At 35.2% G+C, this 22435-nt stretch overlaps 3 protein-coding genes across 5 annotated transcripts; 1 reads left to right on the top strand and 2 right to left on the bottom strand.

Moving 5' to 3' along the window:
* Positions 1–5614: 5614 nt before the first annotated feature.
* Positions 5615–8230, bottom strand: LOC133852632 (large ribosomal subunit protein eL22y). Its single transcript, XM_062289400.1, has 3 exons — positions 8089–8230; positions 7050–7292; positions 5615–5963 (listed from the first exon to the last, which is right to left on the bottom strand). The coding sequence occupies exons 2-3, from the start codon at positions 7277–7279 to the stop codon at positions 5819–5821; spliced, it is 375 nt and encodes a 124-aa protein (XP_062145384.1). The 5' UTR covers positions 7280–7292; positions 8089–8230; the 3' UTR covers positions 5615–5818.
* Positions 8231–10708: 2478 nt separating this feature from the next.
* On the bottom strand, positions 10709–14527 carry LOC133851030 (uncharacterized). Its single transcript, XM_062287320.1, has 3 exons — positions 14335–14527; positions 13979–14069; positions 10709–11157 (listed from the first exon to the last, which is right to left on the bottom strand). The coding sequence occupies exons 1-3, from the start codon at positions 14402–14404 to the stop codon at positions 11025–11027; spliced, it is 294 nt and encodes a 97-aa protein (XP_062143304.1). The 5' UTR covers positions 14405–14527; the 3' UTR covers positions 10709–11024.
* A 2255-nt stretch (positions 14528–16782) lies between these two features.
* LOC133851993 (serine/arginine-rich splicing factor SR30-like) lies at positions 16783–22435 on the top strand. Of its 3 annotated transcripts, XR_009895868.1 has the most exons (15): positions 16783–16942; positions 17434–17528; positions 18165–18230; positions 18363–18437; positions 18557–18665; positions 18747–18793; positions 18921–18978; positions 19564–19613; positions 19833–19889; positions 19971–20113; positions 20245–20298; positions 21176–21265; positions 21362–21643; positions 21815–21848; positions 22020–22084. XR_009895868.1 is itself a non-coding variant. In XM_062288642.1 (14 exons), exons 2-14 carry the CDS (start codon positions 17442–17444, stop codon positions 22220–22222), a joined length of 864 nt encoding a protein of 287 aa, XP_062144626.1. In that variant the 5' UTR covers positions 16783–16942; positions 17434–17441; the 3' UTR covers positions 22223–22435. The 3 variants fall into 3 exon arrangements, 1 of the variants encoding a protein (XP_062144626.1); XR_009895867.1 differs by lacking the exon at positions 21362–21643; XM_062288642.1 differs by lacking the exons at positions 21176–21265; positions 21362–21643 and adding an exon at positions 22208–22435 and having other exon boundaries at positions 22020–22088.

The following is a 22435-nucleotide window of genomic DNA, read 5'->3' as shown; positions in this document are numbered from 1 at the left end:
TGACAATATGGATGCATCATGCATGGTCCCATATATTAGATGATGATGACCCACACCTCCCAATTTGCTGTAGCAAAGGACCATCTTTCTCAGAATAACTGTACCTGAAAGGCGAGAGGCTAAATCAGCATACACATGCACTGTTTTTTGCCGTCACTGTACATTTCAATGTTTTACTTTCGTTTTTTTTTTTGTCAATCGAACAATTGCAGAACACTGTTAAAGAAGAAATAGATAGCGAGAATTAACGAGCTCTGATCTGATCTGATTGCTGAAGCTCATATGAGCATGTAATTATGATCATGAGTGTTCTGATGAACGATATCAAAATAATTTCTTGCTCAGAGTTTTACTCTGTAAAGCTAGCCAGTTGAGGCATCCGTCTTCAGTCAAACTGGGCCTTAACTGTGGTAATAATTAATAAGCTCTCTCAGGAGTCTATAGTTTTAACCTATTCCTACTGGCTTAACTCTCCAGTTCTTCTTAACCTGAATACTAAGCTTCACCTAGTTTCACTCACACAGGGGGTGCTGGAAAAAATTCTAAAAAAAGCTTCACACCAGCTAGTCAAAATAGCTAAGAATTTGTTGAACTGCTACTGTTTAGCAATGTAACTCAACAATACATAATTTTAATTTATGTTAATAATAATAATAAAATCTTGTTCTTTCTCTTTTTAAGAATATTAAAAAGAGAATATTTTAAATGAAATAATCAAAGTGAAAAGTTAAAATGTTGAGTTGAATGTAAGTATTTTTTTTTTTAAAAAAAAAGAAAAAAATAGTAGCTAAAATAAAAAGTATATACTTTTTAGTTAAATATTTGTTGAGCTAATGTGAATACTCTATTGCTTAGATCGAGCATCTCCAGCAGATTTTGCATGTGACTCACTTTATCCATCCATCATATATTGTATGATAGAGTATCTTTATCCATTTTGTTACAATAAACTTTATACTTTAAGTTATGGTGGACTTTTATATACGAAAGTTTACGGCAAGACCTTTTAGTCTATTTTTTTTTTATTATTATTATTATATTTTTTTTCTACCACGTTCTCCCTTTCTCAATTTAAAAGAGGTAGAGTGTGTAATAAATAATTTGTTGAAATCCGTCGTGAAAGATTAATAATAATAATAATAAAAAAAAGTATATTTTGAATAACTAAAATAATTACATAGATGCTTTTAAGTAGTACAGTGAATAAAAAAAAAAAAAAAAGAGAGAGAGAGAAGAGAAAAAGTGATTGTACGTAAAAAGAAGAAACTATTTTTTTACCCAACCCATTGAAGTGCTTTAGCTTTACCAATTTGAATGATGTAAACAACCAGTATCTGAACTTTTGCATATTTCTCTTTCACTTTCTCTCTCTCTCTGCCTGCCTGCCTGCTCCAGTTAAATGGAGTACTAGTACAGACTACAGACTACAGAGCATATATAAGCTGAAGCAAACACACACGTTTACACCTGTCTCATGTTGGCAGAGCCGAGGTAAAGATGGCGTAAGGTTGACGAAGCCAGTTTTGGCAGTCAAAAAGAAGGTCTTCTAAGCAAGCGGTACGCAGTACTCTGATCACTATGCCTTAGAAAGTGGGGGACGCTGCTGGGTGTTTTTTCTTTTTTCTCTTTTCTCTTTTTGGTGTCTGTAGTATATACGTTTGTTTTTGATAAGGCAGTAGTAGCCTGTAGACTTTAGTAGGGTGTTGGAATTTGAAGTGGGGAAGGGGAGACAAACATGGAGAACCTTAAAATGCAAGCAATGGTGTAAAAGCCAAGAATAATATTATGGGAGGCTTTGGACACGCAATGCACGAATCTCATGGTTTCAACTTTGAAGAAAGGAAAATTGCTTTGAACAAATGATTATGTCACATGGTGGGGTCTTCATGCCTTGAGTCTGATTCGCCACATGTCATGCTGATCAAGCAGGTGGCCCCATCCTATTTGGCAGTCCTGTAAGTAATATCGTTCGATGTATACTTTTGTGAAAATGTTCTTACACTGAGCAAATGAATATAATTGAAGGGTTCGTTCACTAAGCACATTGAATTATCTTATACTCTCTATACAAAATTTGACTTGTTCAAATCTGAATTCAGCTAACACTTGTAAGCTACAGTATATAAATCAATGAAATAAATGCTGTTATGTATAATTATGTTCTTGTCAGTGCAATTTTTGGTGCATCGTTTTATGTATCGAAGCCACGGCCCGTATTTTCTAGGCCACACATTAAAGGATGGGCTTTCTTCATTTTTGTCGAACCTTGTTCCTCTGAGACAAGAAGAGCGTAAGAGGGTCTTCAATTAGAGCCAAAGCCATTCTGATTCTGATGCTCAAGTCAGCATTTTCTTTTTTTTAAGTACCAGTTGAGCATGTTTACCTTGGGGGTTTCCTTGCCTTTTTATACTGCTCAATCTTTCTCATGCAAGTGACTCCCCTATTTCGCCAATCTCGAGATACAACGTGGTGTTTGGAGCGATTAGCTGCCACTCGTTATTAGGGGGAGTTCTTGTATTATGTGTATGAGACCTTGGAGAGAATCAAGGTCTAGCTGTATTTGTATGCATGAGGTGATTCTTCCCTGGTAATTGGCACTTACTGTTGAAGTGACTAGACCATGCTAGGATCCACTCGCTGTTGACAAACTATTCGAAGTAGACAAAGGTTATCAAAGTTAGCGGTCGCTGGGAGCTAAATCGGGTGCCATCCCTTTACTGATATAGTGCCTGGCGATCAAGAAAATCGAGAGATCCCATGATCGTAAGAGAAAGGGAGGCTTCAGCCTAAATCTAGGTGTTCACAGGACACTATCCTTACTTGTGCATTATTATTTGTCAAAAGGGACACCGTTTGTATTCTACGATGACCAAGTACAAAAAAAAGGTTATAAAGATTTCTCGTTTCAACAAGTCTTCGTGGGGTGTGCTGTGGTCTCGTTTTCCTATTGTAATCAGAGCCAATTCAACCAAGGGCTAGATACGGGGTAAGACCCAAATACCTTGGAGGCCCGGCCGTCATTGGTGTTGCGTTGGCCTTTCGGGTAGAATTTCATATAATATGCTTAGAAATCATTCAATTTAAAAACTTAAGTCCATATATGAATTTGGGTCCAATTATGTTATAACAATCACCCTAACTTGTGAAAATTAACCGATATGTGAGACTTTCAAAAACGTATATGATATACTCGTATCCACCCAAAAGGACCCGAGCTATAGAGACCCATTGGGGCCAGGCAATTGGGCCCAAAACCACAAGCCCCCATGCAAGTGGATCGGCCAGCCTATGGTTCAGAGAATGAGGAAAGGAGAGTTGCAAGGGATAACCGCCCTGCTCTCATCTTAATTGTCCCAACATTTTCAAGAAAAGTGTTAGGGAAAATATTTGTCATATCCTCAAACATTAAAGCCCATCAGAGTTTATTTGGGCCCAACCCGATTCACCTAACCCGGGTAGTCGAGTCCGGTTATCAGAGTCCGCAGATATCTAGAGATTACTCGAGATATAAGAAACACGAACAATGCATACCTAGATCGTGCGTCATAAGCTACTTCAATCACGCGTCTTTCATAAATGGATCGTGTGCCCAAGATAAGCGGTCATGGAACCCGAAGTGTCCGTACACCTAGAACCACGTCGTCTTCAATTGCCAACTCCCCACATAAACCGGGAACTCTGAATATCCTAGCTATTCTCCAACCCTAAAGGGGTATTCTCAGATACCAAGGTATATTCTATGTTGCCAGAAATTACTCTGCCCATATTCTAACTACCCTTTGACTTAAGCATCGGAACGGAATTGTCGGACCCCCCCCCCCCCCCCCGGGCGGACGTGGACAAAAATTTCTTGCAAACCGGTTTATAGGAAATGTCTTACAACCCACATGTAAAAGTGACATGTGTCTCTTGATATGTGAAAAGCACATGTTTTAATAGCACGTGTTTTTCACATTGTTTTTAAATAGCATTAATAAAAAAAATGTGATTCTCACATGCTTAAAGGACATATGTCACTCTTATATGTGAGTTGTAAGATATTTCTTGCAAACCGATTTTTAGGAAATTTTTGTCCCTCTTACGCAATGTTTGTTATTTTGCAGATCCCAAGAGTAGTCACACCAACCATTCGTTGACATATCACCATACAAAAAACTGTATCAACAAAAGGAATCAAACAACGCTCTTAATACAACAATCAACACATACCACTACTAAATCAAAAAAACACATACCATTACTTGACAAGTGTCATAATATGGCATTACAAACTGTTAATCTATTATGAGTTAACCATCTCCGTCAGTCTTGACCGTTATCTTTGAAAGAAAATTAGATTTGACCAAAATGTTCTGAAAATACATTTATTTGACTATTAAAAAACCAAAATTACCCTTTGTATTTATTAATTAGTAGATAAAGATATTTTTTTAAAAAAAAAAGATATTTTAAAAAAAAAAGATATATATGCAAAATCATTCTTTGTGAGTGGCTGAAATTACAAATCGTTCGTACTAAAATAAAAAATAATTCAGAAGTCCTCACGATATGACAAAGTAATAATGTAGTCTCTATAATCAAATTCTGTCAAAACACTTGATATATTACATTAGTGTACCACGTGTCATCACCAATAGAATGATGACATTTGTCACTCTTAATAATAATAATAAAAAAATTAACATATTAAAAATATAATATATAAAACCTAAAAATTAATTTTATTTTTTATTATTAGTTTTTTAAAAAAGAAAGAAGCAAAGACACCCCAAAGGCGGCGCCAACAACCTTTGGGTGGCTCGCCGCCACCCCAAGCTCATGAGGGTGGTCGAGCACCACCCTCGGCCCATGGGGTAACCCCAAGGCCACCCCAATCGACTGGGGTTGGCTCACGGCCCACCCCTAGCGTGATATGGGGTGGCCCGCAAGCCACCCCAGATGAGGCCAAGGGTGGCATGCGGCCACCCCAAAGGAGGCCGACGCTACCTCTAAGGGTTATTGGTAGATTCTACCCACCCAAAATACAGATACAAAAGCAAATAAAGGTATTATCCAGTAATATCCACCTATATGGTGCCGTTTACACCCGGGCTAACCCAATCTTAAACCCCCACCACAACGAAAACCCCACACGCGCCAAAAAAGTCCCTCATCTAGAAAAGGATTCTTAAACCCGTTAACTATTCTTATTTCTATGTTCTTTCTTAAGAATTATTTATCTAGTAGACTTAAAATAGATTCAGAACTTTTTTCGAATTTATTAGATTAGTTTGAATAATTTCAAATTACGAACAGAAGTAAATGTCATTTTAAAAAAGAAACTCCACATTCATGTTTGAAGAGGGTTTGTAATGGGATGCAGCCTGGATTGTTCACAAAGTTTAAGAGTCTGGAAGGCTGCAATATTGATTACAGATCACCTGGATTATGTAAAATGAGATAACAACCGGATCATCTGTCAACTGATCAATCAATATTTCATAAATAATCCACTAACATGTTCAATTCCACGAGTTATGGATTAAGTGCATTAAAGCAAGTAAAGAAAGCTCAAAAATAAAGAACCAGGCACAACTTGGAACCTCAGACAGAAAACTAAAACAACAAATCTGGATTCACCCACGAATAAGACTTTCTATATTACCAATCCAACAGTTGGAATAATTCATGATCTCTAATTTCAGAAACAAAATTGTTAAAACCGCATCAGTATAAACAAGAAGCAGCATCACAAAGCAAAGACAGCAAACAAAAAAGGAAAGCTCCAAATTAGAACAAGGTAAATGAAGTTCTTAACAACTAATCTGATTTAAACTTATCAGTCTTCCTCCTCTCCTTCATTCTCGGCAATGTTGAAGTACCTAAGTTCATAGACATTTCTATCTTTGTTGGAAGCTATCACACGTAGCCAATCCCGGACGTTGTGTTTCTTCAGGTACTTTTTGGTCAGGTACTTCAGATACCTGAAAAGACAAAAGCAGATAGAACAGAATGTTAAACTATAAAGAAACATATAATTAAATTGCAATCCGGAGAACAGATGTTAAACAACTGACAGCAATGGACACAATAATATATAAGACAATATAGAAGAATATCTTTGATAACAACAAATATCGAGCAAATTGTCTAACTGCTCATACAAAGACCGCAGCCTAATGAAAACTCCAAGATGACAGTACACATGACTATTCGAATACAGGCCAAAGGCACAATAATACACAAGCAAGCTTCCAGACGAATTAAATAAAAATTAAGTTTGATGTATATTAGCTCGTATCAGCTACTCAAAAGGATTACATCCCATTCAGTGCTAAGCAAACCAAAATGATTAAATTGAACAATCCAGGGGGGATTGCAATTCGCTATCCAGGAGCACCTCATGCAAACCTTTGTCTGAGGTGAATAATCCAAGGGAGAGGGGAATAAAAAAAACACGTCACTAGTGTGTCCAGACCCTCTAAACGATTGACTATTTTGCAACACATGAAAAAAGATTACCTTATCTAATCAAAGTAAAGGCAAAGTCTGCTTTCTGTTATTGGTACCCAGCAGGGACAGTCCATCGCTTTATGCACTTCACCTAAGCTCTGAGATATAATTAAAGTCAACTGAATAAAGCCTTAACCCCAAATACTTGGGGGTGGGCTACATTGATTCATTTCCTTGCACTATTACAGAGCAATACACAAAAATTACCACCTTAATGGCAACTCTTCACATTTCTAAATCCAAATAATATTGAACAAAATGTAAAAAGCCTACAATTTACCTAAGAGATGCAAGAAACAATCACCAAGATAAAAGGTCTTATTTATGTCAATCTTGCAAACAAAAATTTACACAAATGGCAATGCCAATTACAAATCGCCAAACTATTAACCTGGTATCATTAAATTCGTAAATTTTATAACAAACAAACCATATAAGTGTACAAATTTTAGATACCAAATGATACCATACCATTAGCCCCAAACACAACAATTAAGAAAATCAATTAGTGAATTATACATGAACACAGATTAGATATTCAAACCAAACAAAATTACCGCTTTGAGAAGTTACTATCAGAAGTAACAGTGATCTTGTTCTTCTCACGGGTGACAGCAACAATGTCACCAAGAGCACCAGCCTTGCCTCCAACCTTGATCCTGTCCTGGAGGAACTTCTCCAGAGATGCAATGTCCATGATCTTATCCTCCACTGGCTTCGCACAGTCAATGGTAAATGTCACTCCCTTCTTCTTCCCCTTGGGACCTGGTGCACTCCCTCGACTCATTTCTGATTATTCTCTGCAATCCACGCAAAAGAATAAAAATGCTCATCAAATTACTGGGTATGAGTCACTGAAAAACAAATCAGCGTAGACATTCCATAAATTCTTGATTACCCCTCAAAACTAATGCAAAAGAATATAGAATTGTCATTAACATTATGGGTATTAAGCCGACAAGCAATCCTCCCACATTCTAAAACACGCAAAAAACATATATCCATCAACCCGTACATACATACACCTCTGATTAGTTCTCAGTTATCCACAAATAAATAACATGCTTTTGAAACACATCACATAAATGCAAACCACATACGTCCATATATACATACACACAAATGAATATACATTTTGCCTATTATATCCAAGCAAAGGAGTCAATTAAAATCAAACCGCGCGAACTCGCGCACAGAGCACAGAATATGCACGTACATACATACGTGGGAGTGTAACACTCGGGAGTCTAAACAGAAAAGCAAATACACATAACCAACTAGTGGGCAAACTCGTATTACAGGCACACAGACATAGTCAAATCTTGTCCCTGTTTGATTGCTGAGAAAATCCGGGAAAAGAAGAGAGACCCAAGTACTGAATCTTAGTATTTCAGTCAGTTCCATTGCGAGACAATGAAGATCTCAAACTATACATCAACTGCTACAACCATTTGGCATATCAAAGTACCAAAAACAACACAAGCAATTTGAACAAACAAAGAAAAAAACAGAAGTTTCCCATAAACCAAACATATCTTTCCTAACTTTCCATCGTTTTCTCAGAAAACAAACAGAGAGAGAGAGAGAAAGAGGTACCGTGTGACAAGGCTGGAGCTGCGCAGCGAGAGAGAAGGGAATAGAACGCGAGAGAGTGGTGGAGGCTAGGGTTTTGACTATTAAGGACTGCTTTGCTAAATGGGTTTTTTTGGGGTACCGTAAGTTTGGTCTATAAGCTCTTACTCTGGAATCGGCCACGTTGGTTTGGGTGATTCGGGTTTGCAAGTGGGGCCACTGTGAGATCGAACGGTTGAGGCTCAGTGAAAGGTTTTAGTGGTCATTGGTTGGGTGCAACGTGGCTGATGAGATGACTCTTAAATGATGTGGTATTATATACAAATATATATACAACAAAAGAAAATTAAAATTGTGAAATAGTTTCTCTTTTATTTTACTAGAATTTAGGAGGATCTTATTCCACTTTTGTCTAGGCTTTTTTTTTTTTTTTTTTTTTTTTTTTTGACATGTCCACACAAGAGGGGATGACAGATTCAAACTAGTGACATCCGCTTCACGAGACGTGGTCCCCAGCCGATTGAGCTACTCCTTGAGAACTTGTATAGGCTTATTTGATTGTGTTAGTTTACAGATAATAAGAGAAAAATACATATAAGAATAGGGTCCTTAAATCTATCACCTCATGGTCAATATTTTTAAATTATTAATTGTACCAATGTCTCCTTTTAAATTACCAAAAAATTTCAATGTCCCCCTAATATAGTCATATACACATTCCTTTTTCTTTTTCTTTTATCAATTATGTAAAAGGTAAATCCTTATGGAACATCATGCTTCAATATGTCCTAAACTCCACACGCTGTATCAAGGTTTAGGTTTAAGAGGTCTAATCTTATTAATTAAATGTGATAGATCCATGTTGAAATCACTTGATGAATAATGGAATATTGCAGTTTATTCACTTTTATTAATAGAGATACAATGAGTATATATAGAGGTAATCATCTATGTGATGACAGTGTGATAGCATAATTACAGGAGTGATTACAGGCATAATTACAGGAGTGATTACAGGGATTGTAGGCATGTGGGGTGGTTGACTGTGGGACCATATGTCTCAGAATATATCTTCTGAATATATTCTAACAATGTTTAACCTATATAGTTTTATATTTATATCTCGACACGATTCAAATTAGTCACGTGAACACGAATTTTCACCATAAATTGTAGTCCCAAAGGACGAGCTGTTGTGATAGCCAAAACTCAAAAGGCTGTTTTTTTGCTTATCCTACCAACGACTTTGTTGTGGAGAAAATTTCTTCCAGCCCATGCTTCCTTAGTCTGACATTCGTGATTGCTGCAAATAAATGCCTAATTAACCAGCTATGAGAGTTGAATTGCACTGAACCAAAACAAACCCTTTTCTTGGATGCAACGAAAGCCTTCGACGATCATTTTTGTATGTTTTTGGACATCACGTTCAGCCAACTTTCCTCCGCTTTTCTTTATTAAATCATCAAGAGTCCCTCCCGATGCATACTCCACAAATAAATTATAGAGCAATAAGTTATGTTCAGATGTGACCTCAAATCCCAAACCACAAACAATTTCAGGATAATTAATAAATTCATAGAGAATCTCTGCCCCCTTCATAAGTAAATCAGAGTGCTCAACAACGACTAAATTCACTGCAAAAAACCGACAAGAAGAAGAACTAGTAGTGTTTGTGGAAACCGCCAAGTGCATGGTTTTGTACGATCCTCTCCCAATAACTTGGACTTTGAACCACGACATGGGCAAGCAAGGAATTAACGGTATAGAATGGTGTTTGTGATATGAGTAGTTTAATTAGTAACGAATTTGAGTCGGTTTAACACATGTCGGTCTAATGTACGAAGTCGAACTAACATAAGAGAGTTGGCAACAACAACATGGGTTTCCAAATCCATTTATGCTATGAATTCCCTCGTTAATACAAATTAGCATAAGCAGTGGACCTAACAATCAAAGCTTAATTGGCTCGAAGCATTTGCAAAAATCCGCAACTTGCGGTCCGAAAGAGCGAGCTGTTGTGATAGCCAAAACTCAAAAGACTGTTTTGCTTCTCCTACCAATGACTCTGTAGTGAAGAAAATTTCTTCCGGCCCATACTCCCTTAATATGACATTTGTGATTGTTGCATATAAAAACTCTATTAACCAGCTATGAGAGTTGAATTGCACTGAACCGAAACTAGTCATGCATTGATTCGTCCATGGCCATCTAGAATATGGATCCATTTGATTTTATAGTTTCAAAATGTATGATTTTAAAATAAAAATAAAAATTTCAAAGTGTGCAATTGGAATCATAATTAAAAAATCACAGTTATACATTTAATAATATTACATTTCAGCCTTTAAAATAATTTTTAAAACTCGGTGTTTATAAAGAACGCACCTCCTTATAATTTGAAAATATAAAATTTTTTTACATTTTCAAATCATAAATTTTTAAAACTACACTCTTATGCGAGATACTTTCCACAATTTCACTTAAAGATGTACCTTTAGCCTACAAAATCGAAGGACCAAACAAATTCTATGTCACATGCTCAACTAAAAATTGACCCCAAATATGGTATCCGGGATTAAAAAAGAGAAATAAAAATGTGGTGTACATCATAGTCTTAACCATATACAAGAATGGACGGCCAACATACAACCACAACCTCACATTCAGCTTTATACACGCCCCACAAAGCGTAACCAAAGAAAATGTAACTTGTATTGCTCTATACAAAGAAATCACAGTTTTCTCAAAATTTGATGCCAAATTTACCTCGAAACTGATTACTTGCGAGCTACAAGAATTGCGTCAACATAATGTGATATCAAACACCTCAATACAGCTGCTAAAAATGTGATGGAAAATGGACAAAAACATACTTTTGGGAAGGAAGAAGCAACTTTATTATCCTCCCTTAGTCATATCCTATCAGATTTTACTCAATGCAGGTTATATGGAAAGTAAACTTAATCCTTATGTGAGTAATCAGCCGGAAAGAACTTTGAATATCTATCAGCCTTTGCTCCTGATTTGTGGTCATACCACTCAACAGCTGCAGCACCAGCTAATGCAGCCAGCGTAAGAGCCTGTGCATGTAACCTGTGAAATTAAATTATGGGGAGAAAAAAGTTAGCCAAAAGGCCCCGGATGGAATGTATTAAGAGGCAATAAAAGAAAGGGGGAAAAAACAAATCAGATTTTAGCAAAGCTAGGATACAAGACATGAAAGGAATACAGATTTTAAAAGCAGGTTCCAAGAAGAAAGTCTGGCAATGGGCATTTAATGCTTCACTACCTAGGAAATCACTGACATAAAGAATCTCAAAAACAAAAGGGAGTAGATTTTGCTTAAAAATTAATGCTCAAGGAGGGGGGATGATAAATCCAACTTCATAAATCAAACTCTTGCCAAAAAAGAAAAAAGAAATAGTGAGAATCTTGTGCCACTATCTTCATGACAACCAAAAAAAGGTTTTCTGGAATGGGAGGATAGATTCATTCTACCTTCCCATGTAGTGCAAACTTAACAACTATAAAGTTTGCGATGCAATTTCAATATCTAAAGGATCAATTCATTAACATGCCAACTAACATTAATCTATAGAAAGACTGCAAAGCATAAGGACAGATGAGTAATTGAGAGATGAGGAATGTCTAGAATTAGGCCCAAAGGGAAAGAATTCATTAACATGTCGACTAACATTAATATATAGAAAACTGGAAAGCATAAGGACAGATGAGTAATTGAGAAATGAGGAATGTCTAGAATTAAGCCAAAAGGGAAAGAATTAAACATAAGTGGTAAATAGTGCTTTCCATAAAATTCAAATCCCTGTTGGTGAATTTGACGCTTGCTTCACAGCATACCATGTTCAATAAGTTCCATAACCATTAACACAGTGGTGAGCCAAAAGACTTGACTTTTTTTAATAACTACTTAAAGAAAAAGAAACAGAACACTTGGGATGCGTTTGGTACACAGAATAACTATTCCATTAGAAAAATGAATAACTATTCCTAAAAATAGATGAAAGTGAAATAGAATAGCCATTCCTATTATTCAATTTGATGACAATACATATGCTCTCACCGGAATTAAACCAAAATTACTAAAATACCCACATTTAAAAAAAAAAAAAAAAAACAAAAACAAATTGAGACTCCGTTTATTTAAGGTGGAACTTCGGCCGCCGGTGGCAGATTCGGGTGACTGGCAGCGTGATTCTGGACTCTGGCGACCGGCAGCAGATTCCAAAAAAACAATATTGTGAGTTTTTTTTTGGAAAATATAGTCTATTCCTCTCAGTTTTTAGAGGAAAGGCTATTCCAAGGCTAAAAATCTTACCAAACTATGGAATAGGAATAGCTATTCTACTTCATGGGTTTAATCCTTGTACCAAACATACGCTTAGTACACAGGGAGTAGAGAGAATGTTCCCTTCATAATTACAATCTAAGGTTTAAAAGACTTTCACTTTTCACTGTATCCTAAAAGTGTTTCATTTTTCAGATTATAGAATCTCGAAGAGTCTAAAGCTTTCATTCTTTTACAAATTTTTTGCACTCAAACATCTTGGAAAACCTTGGGGTGGGAGATGATTCTATGAAATCTACCATATTGTCTCTGCCCTAATTATCGTAATTTGGTCAGATTTACATATAGAAAAGAGAGCCCACTAATTGATTCAGCCACTCCTACCAAATACACATTAGAATAACATCAAAACTAATCCATGAGTTCCAAGATATGGCAACCCCGCAGAAGCAAAAATATTAATAGGGGCTAAAACAATGAGGAAGACCAACAAAGGAATTGTTTACAGCATGAAAGAAGGCACAATGCCAAACAACTCTTAAGAAATGGCCTCAATTGAGCTGAATGCTATAAGGTTCCCTTCAAAATTACAATCTAAGGTTTAAGAGGATTACACTTTTCACTGTACCCTAAAACTATTTCATTTTTCAGCTATAAATCTCAAAGAGTCCAAAACTTTCATTCTCCTACAAAATTTTTGCATTCAAACATCTTGGAAAACTTTGGGGTGGGAGGTGATCCTATGAAATTTACCATATTGTTTCTGCCCTAATTATCATAATTTGGCCTAATTTACTTATGGAAAAGAAAAGTCCACTAATTTGATTCAACCACTCCTACCAAATACATGTTAGAATAACATCAAAACCCATCCATGAGTTCCAAGCTATGGCAACCCCGCAGAAGCAAAAATATTAATAGGGGCTAAAGCAGTGAGGAAGACCAACAAAGGAATTGTTTACAGCATGAAAGCGACTCTAAGAAATGGCCTCAATTGGGCTGAATGCTATAACAGGATTTGCATCACATGGTTAGAGTAGGCTTTTTTAAATTGAACCAAAAACAGGAAACACATTTCTGAACTACAATTAACCTGGTCTTTCTTTTCCTTATAGCATCATCACACCATCCAGATTCCAGAAACAAAAGCAAAGTTTGTCTCCATAAAATGCCAAACAGGCAATACTGTAAGACCCAATTTCACTAGTTTCTCATTATTATTGCTGCGAAGCCAGGAGAAAGTGAAATAAAAATAGATTTAAAACGCCAATTTTTCAATTGTTTCCGTTAAAATGATCAACCCAAGAAGTATTCTACAATTATTTTCCTGAGTTGGTTTGTTCTTTCCTTACATAGTACACAATAGAAAAATGTAAAGCTTCAATTTGTATTCCTCGTACTTCCTCATTGACCACGCAAAGGGAAATTCTTCTATCACTATCCAGTTAAAACATAAACTTAAACCTAGCTACACATAGATAGCTAATATCCCAGGTACACACAAAAACAAGCATATCTTAGCATGCAATCAAACCATAAATTACAAAACAGCGTATCTAAAAAAACCAAAGAATCTGAACAAGAAATGAACAAACCAAAACTTACCTAGCGTGAATGATCCTGACACTGGTTTTCATATTTGGTTGAGACCAGTTGTACGCAATCGAACCCGCTAGTCCGCTAAGCCACAGACTCCCTTTTCCAATATAAACAAATGACAAATCCAAATCAAAAAATATTTAGTGTATCAATCAAAGCCAAGACAACCTTCTCCAATATCAAACAAATCCCAAAAATAAAAGCCGGAAAAAAAAACCCAATTAGATTTTTGTGTTTCAGAATCGAAGAAATATAAATCTTAAACAAAAACCCACGTTAAAAAATTCCATAAATTTTAAAAAGCACATCAAAGATCAAGATAACACAAGACTAAAGCGTGGAAAATGGGGGGGGAAAAATACCAACAGCACGAAGCTTGTGCTCGACAACCCATTCCCTTATAGATTCCGCTTTGCTCTTAGATTCCGCCATATCCGAGAGAAAGAAAATTTTCAGAGAGGGAAAAACAGCAATGGTCTGGTTAGACTGGTTTCCTATGAAATTGTATATAAATGAGAGAGAGAGAGAGAGAGAGGAAAAAGCGAAATTGAAAGCCTGCGAAACGGTGGGCAAGAATACGTAAGCGAACGTTGGGTAAATTGTAAACTGTGTACTAGAATCTATAACCTATTTTCTGCTAACTAATCGCATCAAGCCACGTGGAATCATAAGACCCACATACTATGGACTTGTTTGGCAAATAACATAACACAGAGTAATTAGCTGTTAGTTTTGAAATTAGTAAAAGATGATGATGTGATATAAAATAAAAATAATTTGTATAAAAAAAGTGAAAAAGTTTTGTATTGTAGTGAATTTTTTTATTTGAATAATAATAAAAAATTATTGGTGTGATATAAAAAGTGAGATTGTTTTGATGTTGATTATTATTAAAAAATGTAAAAATAAAATAAAAAAAATATGAATAGTAACTTGCAATATTCTGTAATGTTTTGTAACTTAACAAACAAACCCTATATATCTAGCCTTTGGCTTAATCATAGTCGCATGTTTGATGCGGGGATTCCCATTCAACGTTGGTTGGCGTGACTCACAAAAAAAAAAAAAAAAAAAAAAAACGTTGGTTGGCGTGGAGTAAATGCAATTTTGTTCAACAGACAATTCTTGCCTGTCTGCGAGCGTTGCGTCCAAAGAAGGGAAAAAGGCTCCTGGCGTAGGTTTCACGTGGAAGTTTTTTTTTTTTGTTTTTTTTTTTTTTTTTTTTTTTACATGTCCACATAAGAAGATAAAGAAAAATTTGAACTAGTAACTTCTACTTCATGAGGCGTGATCTCCAGCCGATTAATCTACCTTTTAAAAACGTTTCATGTGGAAGCTATGTAGTAAGACTCACCACGTAAATTTTACCTCATATTTCTAAAAGGGTACATAATAGTTGCACAAAGAGGAGACTCTGAAGACTAAAGCTGGAAATTCCATATTGCTTATTTTTGAAAAAATAAAAAATAACCAAAAAAATAATGCTTAAATGTTTTAACAAATGTAAAAAAAAAAAAAATTGAAATAAGTAGAAATAGTATATACATATTTCACACCCAAACAACTATTTAATTTTCAATATTTATTGTATCCTGGGGACCATGCTTCATGAAGCGGAGGTCACTAGTTCGAATCTCCTGTAAAAAAAAAAAAAAATTTGTCAATATTCATCGGACTACCAATAAATATTAATGTCTCCCAAGACTAAAAAGACAAAAGTGACCTTATAATTTTTTTCAATAAGACAACAACATTCTTATAAATTCGAAAAAAAAAAAAAAAAACTAAAACTGAAAAAAAATTAATTTTTTTTTTTTTAAAAAAAAAAGACACGAAAAAAAATGAAAACCAGTTTTCTTTTTTGTTTTGTGTTTTTTTTTTTTTTTGCTTTTAGTTTTTATTATATAATTTTAAGAATTTTTATAATTTTATGAAATATATTTTTGTCATGAGGGACAATGATATTTTTTTGATAGTTTAAGAAGGATATTGACACAATTAATAGTTTGAAAGGACATTAACAATGAGGTGATTGTTTAATTGTGATATGTATATTTTTTTCCCTTATTTTTATCTTTATGTCATATAAAAACATTTTTTAAAAAAGAAAAGAAAAGAAAAGGAGTAATGTTATATACCACGTTACTGTCTCACTATGTTAATATGACACTATCAATATATCCTTAAATTAATGATTTTTTATTTTTTTGAAATGAAAAGAAAAACAAATCAATAATAATTTAACAAAAACAACATAATGAGATAATTGTAAAATATTAATATGGTATATAGTTTTTACTCTAACAAAAAAAAAAAAAAACATAATAAAAAAGGGAGCCACGTTTCTCACACTTCTAAATCGCGACCATTCTTAGGTCGCGGATATTTTCAATCTTTTTACCTAAACAGAAATGGTAATTTTTCCATCTTTCATCTATATATATATTTTTTTTCAAATTTATCATTGGATGATTTGCATATACTATATATATATATAATAATAAAAAGTAATTAATGTAATTTGTACGTAAAAGTGAAAAGAATTCATATTGTAATGAATTTCTTTTATTTAAATAGTAATTTAATGTAATATAAAAAAGAAAAAAATAAGAATATTTTGAAGTTTTTTTTTTTTAAAAAAAAAAGTGAAAATAAGAGGAGGGGATGGGGAAGGGGAAAGGGAAAGGTGGTTGCCAAACAATCGTCGCTCACATAAGGGCAATTTGGTACATTCATCAGTGACGTACGGTCTTACACTGCTGAAGTATTCTCTCACTTCACATCGCACGTTGAACTTAGATCACGCGGTACACATATCTCTAACCCGCACTATAAAAGCGTATCCCTAATGAAGCACGCAATCTTTTCTTCCCGAAGCCCAAACCTGTCTTCCAGAAAGCTCCCAAATCTTCCAGACCAGACTTGAGACCCCCCCCCCACTTCTCAACTTCCTGTGTCTCTCTGTGAAAGGTAATTTTTAAAAAAGTATATATATATATATATAATAATTACCTATTAATTTTTCTAGTTTTTCAGGTTCACTTCATACCGTCGATATCAATCGTTGGGTCAGAGAATTACACGTTTAGATTTATTTGCGAGTCAATTTTGTGTTTTATATGCACTTATGTACACGTGAGTTGGTTTTATTTATTTATTTCTATCGCCCTACTTGTATTTGCGTTTGGCTTTGGATCATTTCCATCAATTAAGCTTTGTTATGGTAATTATGAAAACAAATTAGAGATTGCAGCTCTTTTTTTTTGTTAGGGTAATTTCTGTTTTCTAATTAGAATTTTTGTTTGGAGTTGATTTAATTTCAGTTAGTACATTGATGGCTGATATTGTCAATGATATTGTTTGCTGCAAAATATTTGTGTACTTATTGAAATCATTTGATTGCTTTTTATTTATTTTTTGGTCTGTGTGCTTAATTAAGTTATTGAAATTGTGCCTTTTAGGGGGAAAAATGAGTAGCCGCTCAAGCTGTACCATCTATGTTGGAAATCTCCCTGGTGATACTCGTATGAGAGAAGTAGAAGATCTGTTTCGTAAGGTATTATTTTATATTTAACACTCCTCCATTGAAATTATACTTGGTGTGCTTTTAGGAAACAGTGTTTTTGGGTCTATTTTTGGGCTCTTGGTAGGATGAGAAAACTGTTTAGTTTTGACAGATTGGATAGTTTTAATAAAAAAAAGTTGAATTTTTGGTCGTACCCTTTTAGTTTCTTAGTTAAAAAAAATCTTAAAAAAAGACCATTGTTACCATTGTTGGATTAAAGGGGGAAAAAGATTGGCACTGAGATTGGCATTTACATAGAATAGCTACAGGCACGAATATTTTAAATTAGTATTGAGGCAACTATATTCTGTTATTGGATTGGTAGGATGGATACTTCTAGGAGGGAGTCTCTGTATCAGATATCAATATTTCTCTGGATAAGCCAATGGATATGTGTGACTTTATAGAAAAATGTAACTGAAATTTGAAAAAAGAGTCCGATATTTCTAGAACACGTGCCAGATGTACCTCAAACTATAAGATGTGATTTATTTGGAGTTTAGAATTGGGATACAATCTGTAAGGAATAGTGAAGGAAGGGTTTATGATAATTGAAACTGATCTTGTAGCTCTATTAAGACATTTTCTGCTGATTCCTTTTTTTACATCTTTGCTGTCTAAATGCAGTATGGGCCTATTGTTGACATTGATCTGAAGCTCCCACCAAGACCGCCAGGTTATGCTTTTGTTGAGGTGAGTTCTAATTGTACAAACTTCTGATATTATAAATATGCATATATGTTCAATTATCAATATGAATTTGCTCTTCCTTTTGGCCATTTACTTTTGGCTCATAGAGTTCTTTGAAAATTGTCACTCTTGCAGTTTGAAGACCCACGTGATGCTGAAGATGCAATATATTACCGGGATGGGTATAACTTTGATGGTTGTCGTTTACGGGTTGGTGACTCTTCGCCTATTTACTTTTACTAGCACCTCTGTGTATTTGCTTTTATTTATTTATTTATTTTTAATCTTTGTTGCTGATTTTTTGTTTTGTTTTTGTATATGCCCTTAAGGTTGAACTTGCAAATGGCCGGCGAGGACATTCATCATCAGTGGATCGCTATAGCAGTTATAGTGGTAGTCGCAGTAGCCGTGGTATTCCGAGGCATTCTGACTATCGTGGTATGTGTTGCCTTCCATATTATTTTAGTCATAAAATTTGTATGCAGTGCAGTGTTGAATTAATATGGCTCCATCATGTAGTTTTGGTCACTGGATTACCTCCTTCTGCTTCATGGCAAGACCTGAAGGTAAGCATGAACCTATTTAGTCATGTACGATTCAATTTATCCAAGATCATTGTAATTCTGAGTTTCTAAATTTACTCAACTTGTTGGTTTACGGAATGTGTAATGATTTTGTATATTGAATAATTAGGATCATATGCGTCAAGCTGGTGATGTCCTCTTCTCTCAAGTATTCCGTGATCGTGGTGGTAAGTTAGATTGACAGTTTGTCTTTTTATTTTCTTCCTCATATAAGGGTATGAACAACAGATCCAATAACTGGGCTGTTGAAGTATGATTTTATGTTTTAGCTATTTGTGATCAGTTATGTTCTCTATGAAGTGAAAGTTTAGAAGTTCAAGCTTAAAAAAAGAGGTCAATATTCTTTCTGTAGCGTATCATGGTGACTAATTGTCAATGCTAATTAGACATGAACACATGCACAGCTTTGAAAGTTTTCAGCAAACAGGGTCGTACAATAATAATCTCTGATTGATTGCTTTATAATCATTGCTAAGTTTTATTCTCCACTGCAAATGGATTACTATAACTATTAATTTTTAAACTCAAATGTAAAAGTTCCTGTTCTCTTTTAGAGTTATGGACGTCTATCAGAACATACCCGTGTCCGTAATGAGTTTGGTCTGTAGCTATAATGATTGTGCAGCATGGTATGTTGGTGAAAAAAAGAGTATCTACTTCTATTTTCAGTTTGGATGTGTATTTCTTTCATTGGAATGGAAAATCCTTTTATTTATTGGTTTGAATTATTTGTTTTTTCTACTTTTTTGTAGGCATGTCAGGAATTGTGGATTATGCACACTATGATGACATGAAGTATGCTGTAAGTTCCTATACTTAAAATGATGACTTTCATTATTCACACTATGATGCTTTTAGTATTTATGCACACTATGATGCTGTTAGTATTCCTACAGACCTTTTTGTTTAAAATGTTCAGCATTTCACTGTTGGAGTGGAACTCGGTTTGTGTTTGATAATCTTATTTTAAAAAAGATGTCATTGTTCTCTTTGTAAGGTCTTTTCTTGTCTTGCCCTGCAGATCAGAAAACTTGATGACACTGAATTTCGGAATTCTTTTTCGCGGGCTTACATACGGGTATGTCACAATATGCTTGATGTGCTGAATTCTGGTTTTCTTGACTCATTTTGCCTTTACTTCTCTATTTGCTTTGTCTAGGTGAGGGATTATGATTCGAGACGGAGCTACTCTAGAAGTCGCAGCCGTGATTCAAGACAGAGCTATTCAAGAAGCCCTGTTCGTAGTCCTTATATGTCAAGAAGCCCAAGTCACAGCCATAGCTATAGTGGCAGGAGCAGAAGGTTAACTAAAAAGAATTTTTTGTTTGATTTTTGTCTTTCTTAAGTAGTTAACTTCGATAATTTTCACAAATTAAGATTTGAAATGAGTTTTTAGTAATAATACAAATTGATTCGGAATGTATTGCTTGCAGCATATCTCCAAAGAGAAAATATTCATTTCGATCTCCCTCAGTATCTCGTTCAAGGTTTGTTTTGTTTGTCTTCTCCTCAGGGTCTTTCTTGTGGTTTGCACTCCAATTTCAATTTTGTTTGGTCAAATGCTTCTTGATTTGCATGCCTAAGGTTTATGCATGGACTTTATTACAACTAATTGGGGTTGGCTGGACGTATTTCTTAGGCAGGCACATCCTTTTCGCTTGAAATTTCAGTGGTTATTCCTTTGCAAACTTCCTACCTTTCTTCTGTTTTGCTGAGTCAAGAGTAGGAAGATTTCATTAACACCTATAAAATTTACTTTGCCCACCGAGTATCCATTTAGCTGATGTTTTAGCTAAAATTTTGCTTACCCACTGAATTTTTTAGCTAAGGCTTATAATGTAATGGATAGCAATAAGCACTGGGGACTTGCTCAATCTTTGGGGAGCGTTTTTTGCTCTTTACAGTGCTGTGGTTGGCTGGCAAGCACTCTTCTCCCTCTATCCTTGTTTTAGTTTTCCTTGCTGCTATTTCTTTATGCAACAAGGGTTCCTCCCCACTTTTCTTATTATTTTTTAATATTTCGTTTAATGAAAATGGAACAAGAATATGAACATCATACTGGCTATGTTTTTCGTTATTGTGAAATAAAAGCCAGAACTATCTTTCATGGGTTAATCTTGTTCTTTTATCTTAACCTTAAACCATAAACATTTTAAAAATATATTTTTTGTAGTGTTTTTCAACAGTTATGCAAAATCTTTGTTTTGAGACACTGTAACCTTTGAAGATTCTATAAAGTTGCACTACACTATTCTTTTTATTATCAAAGATGGAAGTGGGCACTTAAAGAATTAAAAGAAAGGGCTTACCAGATTGGTTAGTCATCATACTTTGTTTATGAGGGTTGACTTGTGTGTTTGCTAGATCTGGACTTTGCGGCGACCTGGGGACTGCATGTTAGGAACTTGATGGCATGTGGTACTCTGACGCCTGCAACTCTTTTGGTTGTTTGAGGTAATGATGTTTTGTTGATGAGCACCTCTGGAAAAACCTTAATGCTACAATAACGGTTCTAATAAATTATATGCATGGTCTGCCAATGCGTGCTAGACTGGATCATTGTAGACGGATGAGTTGCGATTTAAAAGCTGGATTTCCTGTGAACTGAGTGCTATTTTACCACTCACAACAATTCCACGGTGTAGATGATTCAAAACTTCTTCTCAACATTATAACTTGCGGTTGGGAATCTGGGGTGGATGTCATTCTCCTTCCAACTAGGATTTTACATTATGGTGCTGTATTTGTTTTTTCTTTATCACTCCATTTGAGTTGTCATGTGCTGCGGGAGAAAGATGATTTAGTAAGAGGTTGTGATCATGAGAAAATTGGGTTAGTGCTTTTAATGTTGGTTGCTACCAAAGGCTTGGGGTTCATTTCATTTCTTCTTTTTCTTCCTTTGGTTGTGGTAACTCTAAATGGAACTGGCATTGAGGCTATTGGATCAAAGTTTTGAAGGATTATTCTGGATATTGAATTGGGTTGTTTGTGGACTTCTTGCAGATCTCGATCAAGATCCAGATCTCCAGTTACTTCGGTAAGTCAAGGCTTTTAATTTTTGGAAAAAGATAGAAAGAAAAAAGGAGTTAGAAAATGAGGAGCTGGGTGCTATATCTTGCATACATGGACTCATGCCATGGTTTGCTACTCAATAGTTCTGTTTGTGTGTGTACTTTTTACTGATTTCGTATGATTTCGTATGATGCAGCCTCCTCGCCATAAAAGTCGAAGTCCCAGCAGGAGCATTAGAAGCCTATCACCCTCCCGTCCGCCTTCAGTATGATTATTCTCCTGTTTTTGGCAAATGATTATTTTGTATTGATTGCTTCTTTCTTTGTTTTTCTTTCTGTTCTATTCTCATGGTGGTTTTATTGGTTCTATGGCTGTGGTTCACAGGTAAGATCTGAGTGAAGCCGGTCTGTTGGCTCCAGGGATCGCTATTGAGCACTACTTTTTTGAGTACTACTTTGTAAGATGTTCTTGGTGGACGCCTAACTATATTTTACTTAGAGATGGCTACGCATACATTCTTGATTTGGATATTTGTTGAACGGTCTTGTAGTGATCTCTCCGGAGTGAATAAGTAAGTAATACAGATAAACTGAATGAACGATTTCACCAAAA

The sequence above is a fragment of the Alnus glutinosa genome, chromosome 12 (assembly GCF_958979055.1).
Source record: "Alnus glutinosa chromosome 12, dhAlnGlut1.1, whole genome shotgun sequence".
NCBI classification, from domain to species: domain Eukaryota; kingdom Viridiplantae; phylum Streptophyta; class Magnoliopsida; order Fagales; family Betulaceae; genus Alnus; species Alnus glutinosa.
The sequence above is the reverse complement of the archived record's forward strand: the minus strand, read 5'-3'. Positions and strand labels throughout refer to the sequence as shown.

Bases quoted from the DNA above. Each gene is read 5' to 3' on its own strand.
- LOC133852632 (XM_062289400.1), bottom strand. From the start codon at position 7,279: ATGAGTCGAGGGAGTGCACCAGGTCCCAAGGGGAAGAAGAAGGGAGTG. The intron at 5,964-7,049 runs GTAATTTTGTTT...TTGTCTTTTCAG, and splicing joins GATAGTAACTTCTCAAAGCG to GTATCTGAAGTACCTGACCA.
- LOC133851030 (XM_062287320.1), bottom strand. From the start codon at position 14,404: ATGGCGGAATCTAAGAGCAAAGCGGAATCTATAAGGGAATGGGTTGTC. The intron at 14,070-14,334 runs GTATTTTTCCCC...ATATTGGAAAAG, and splicing joins GCACAAGCTTCGTGCTGTTG to GGAGTCTGTGGCTTAGCGGA. The intron at 11,158-13,978 runs GTAAGTTTTGGT...TTAATTTCACAG, and splicing joins GTCAGGATCATTCACGCTAG to GTTACATGCACAGGCTCTTA.
- LOC133851993 (XM_062288642.1), top strand. From the start codon at position 17,442: ATGAGTAGCCGCTCAAGCTGTACCATCTATGTTGGAAATCTCCCTGGT. The intron at 18,794-18,920 runs GTAAGCATGAAC...TTGAATAATTAG, and splicing joins CTTCATGGCAAGACCTGAAG to GATCATATGCGTCAAGCTGG. The intron at 19,614-19,832 runs GTAAGTTCCTAT...CTTGCCCTGCAG, and splicing joins ATGATGACATGAAGTATGCT to ATCAGAAAACTTGATGACAC.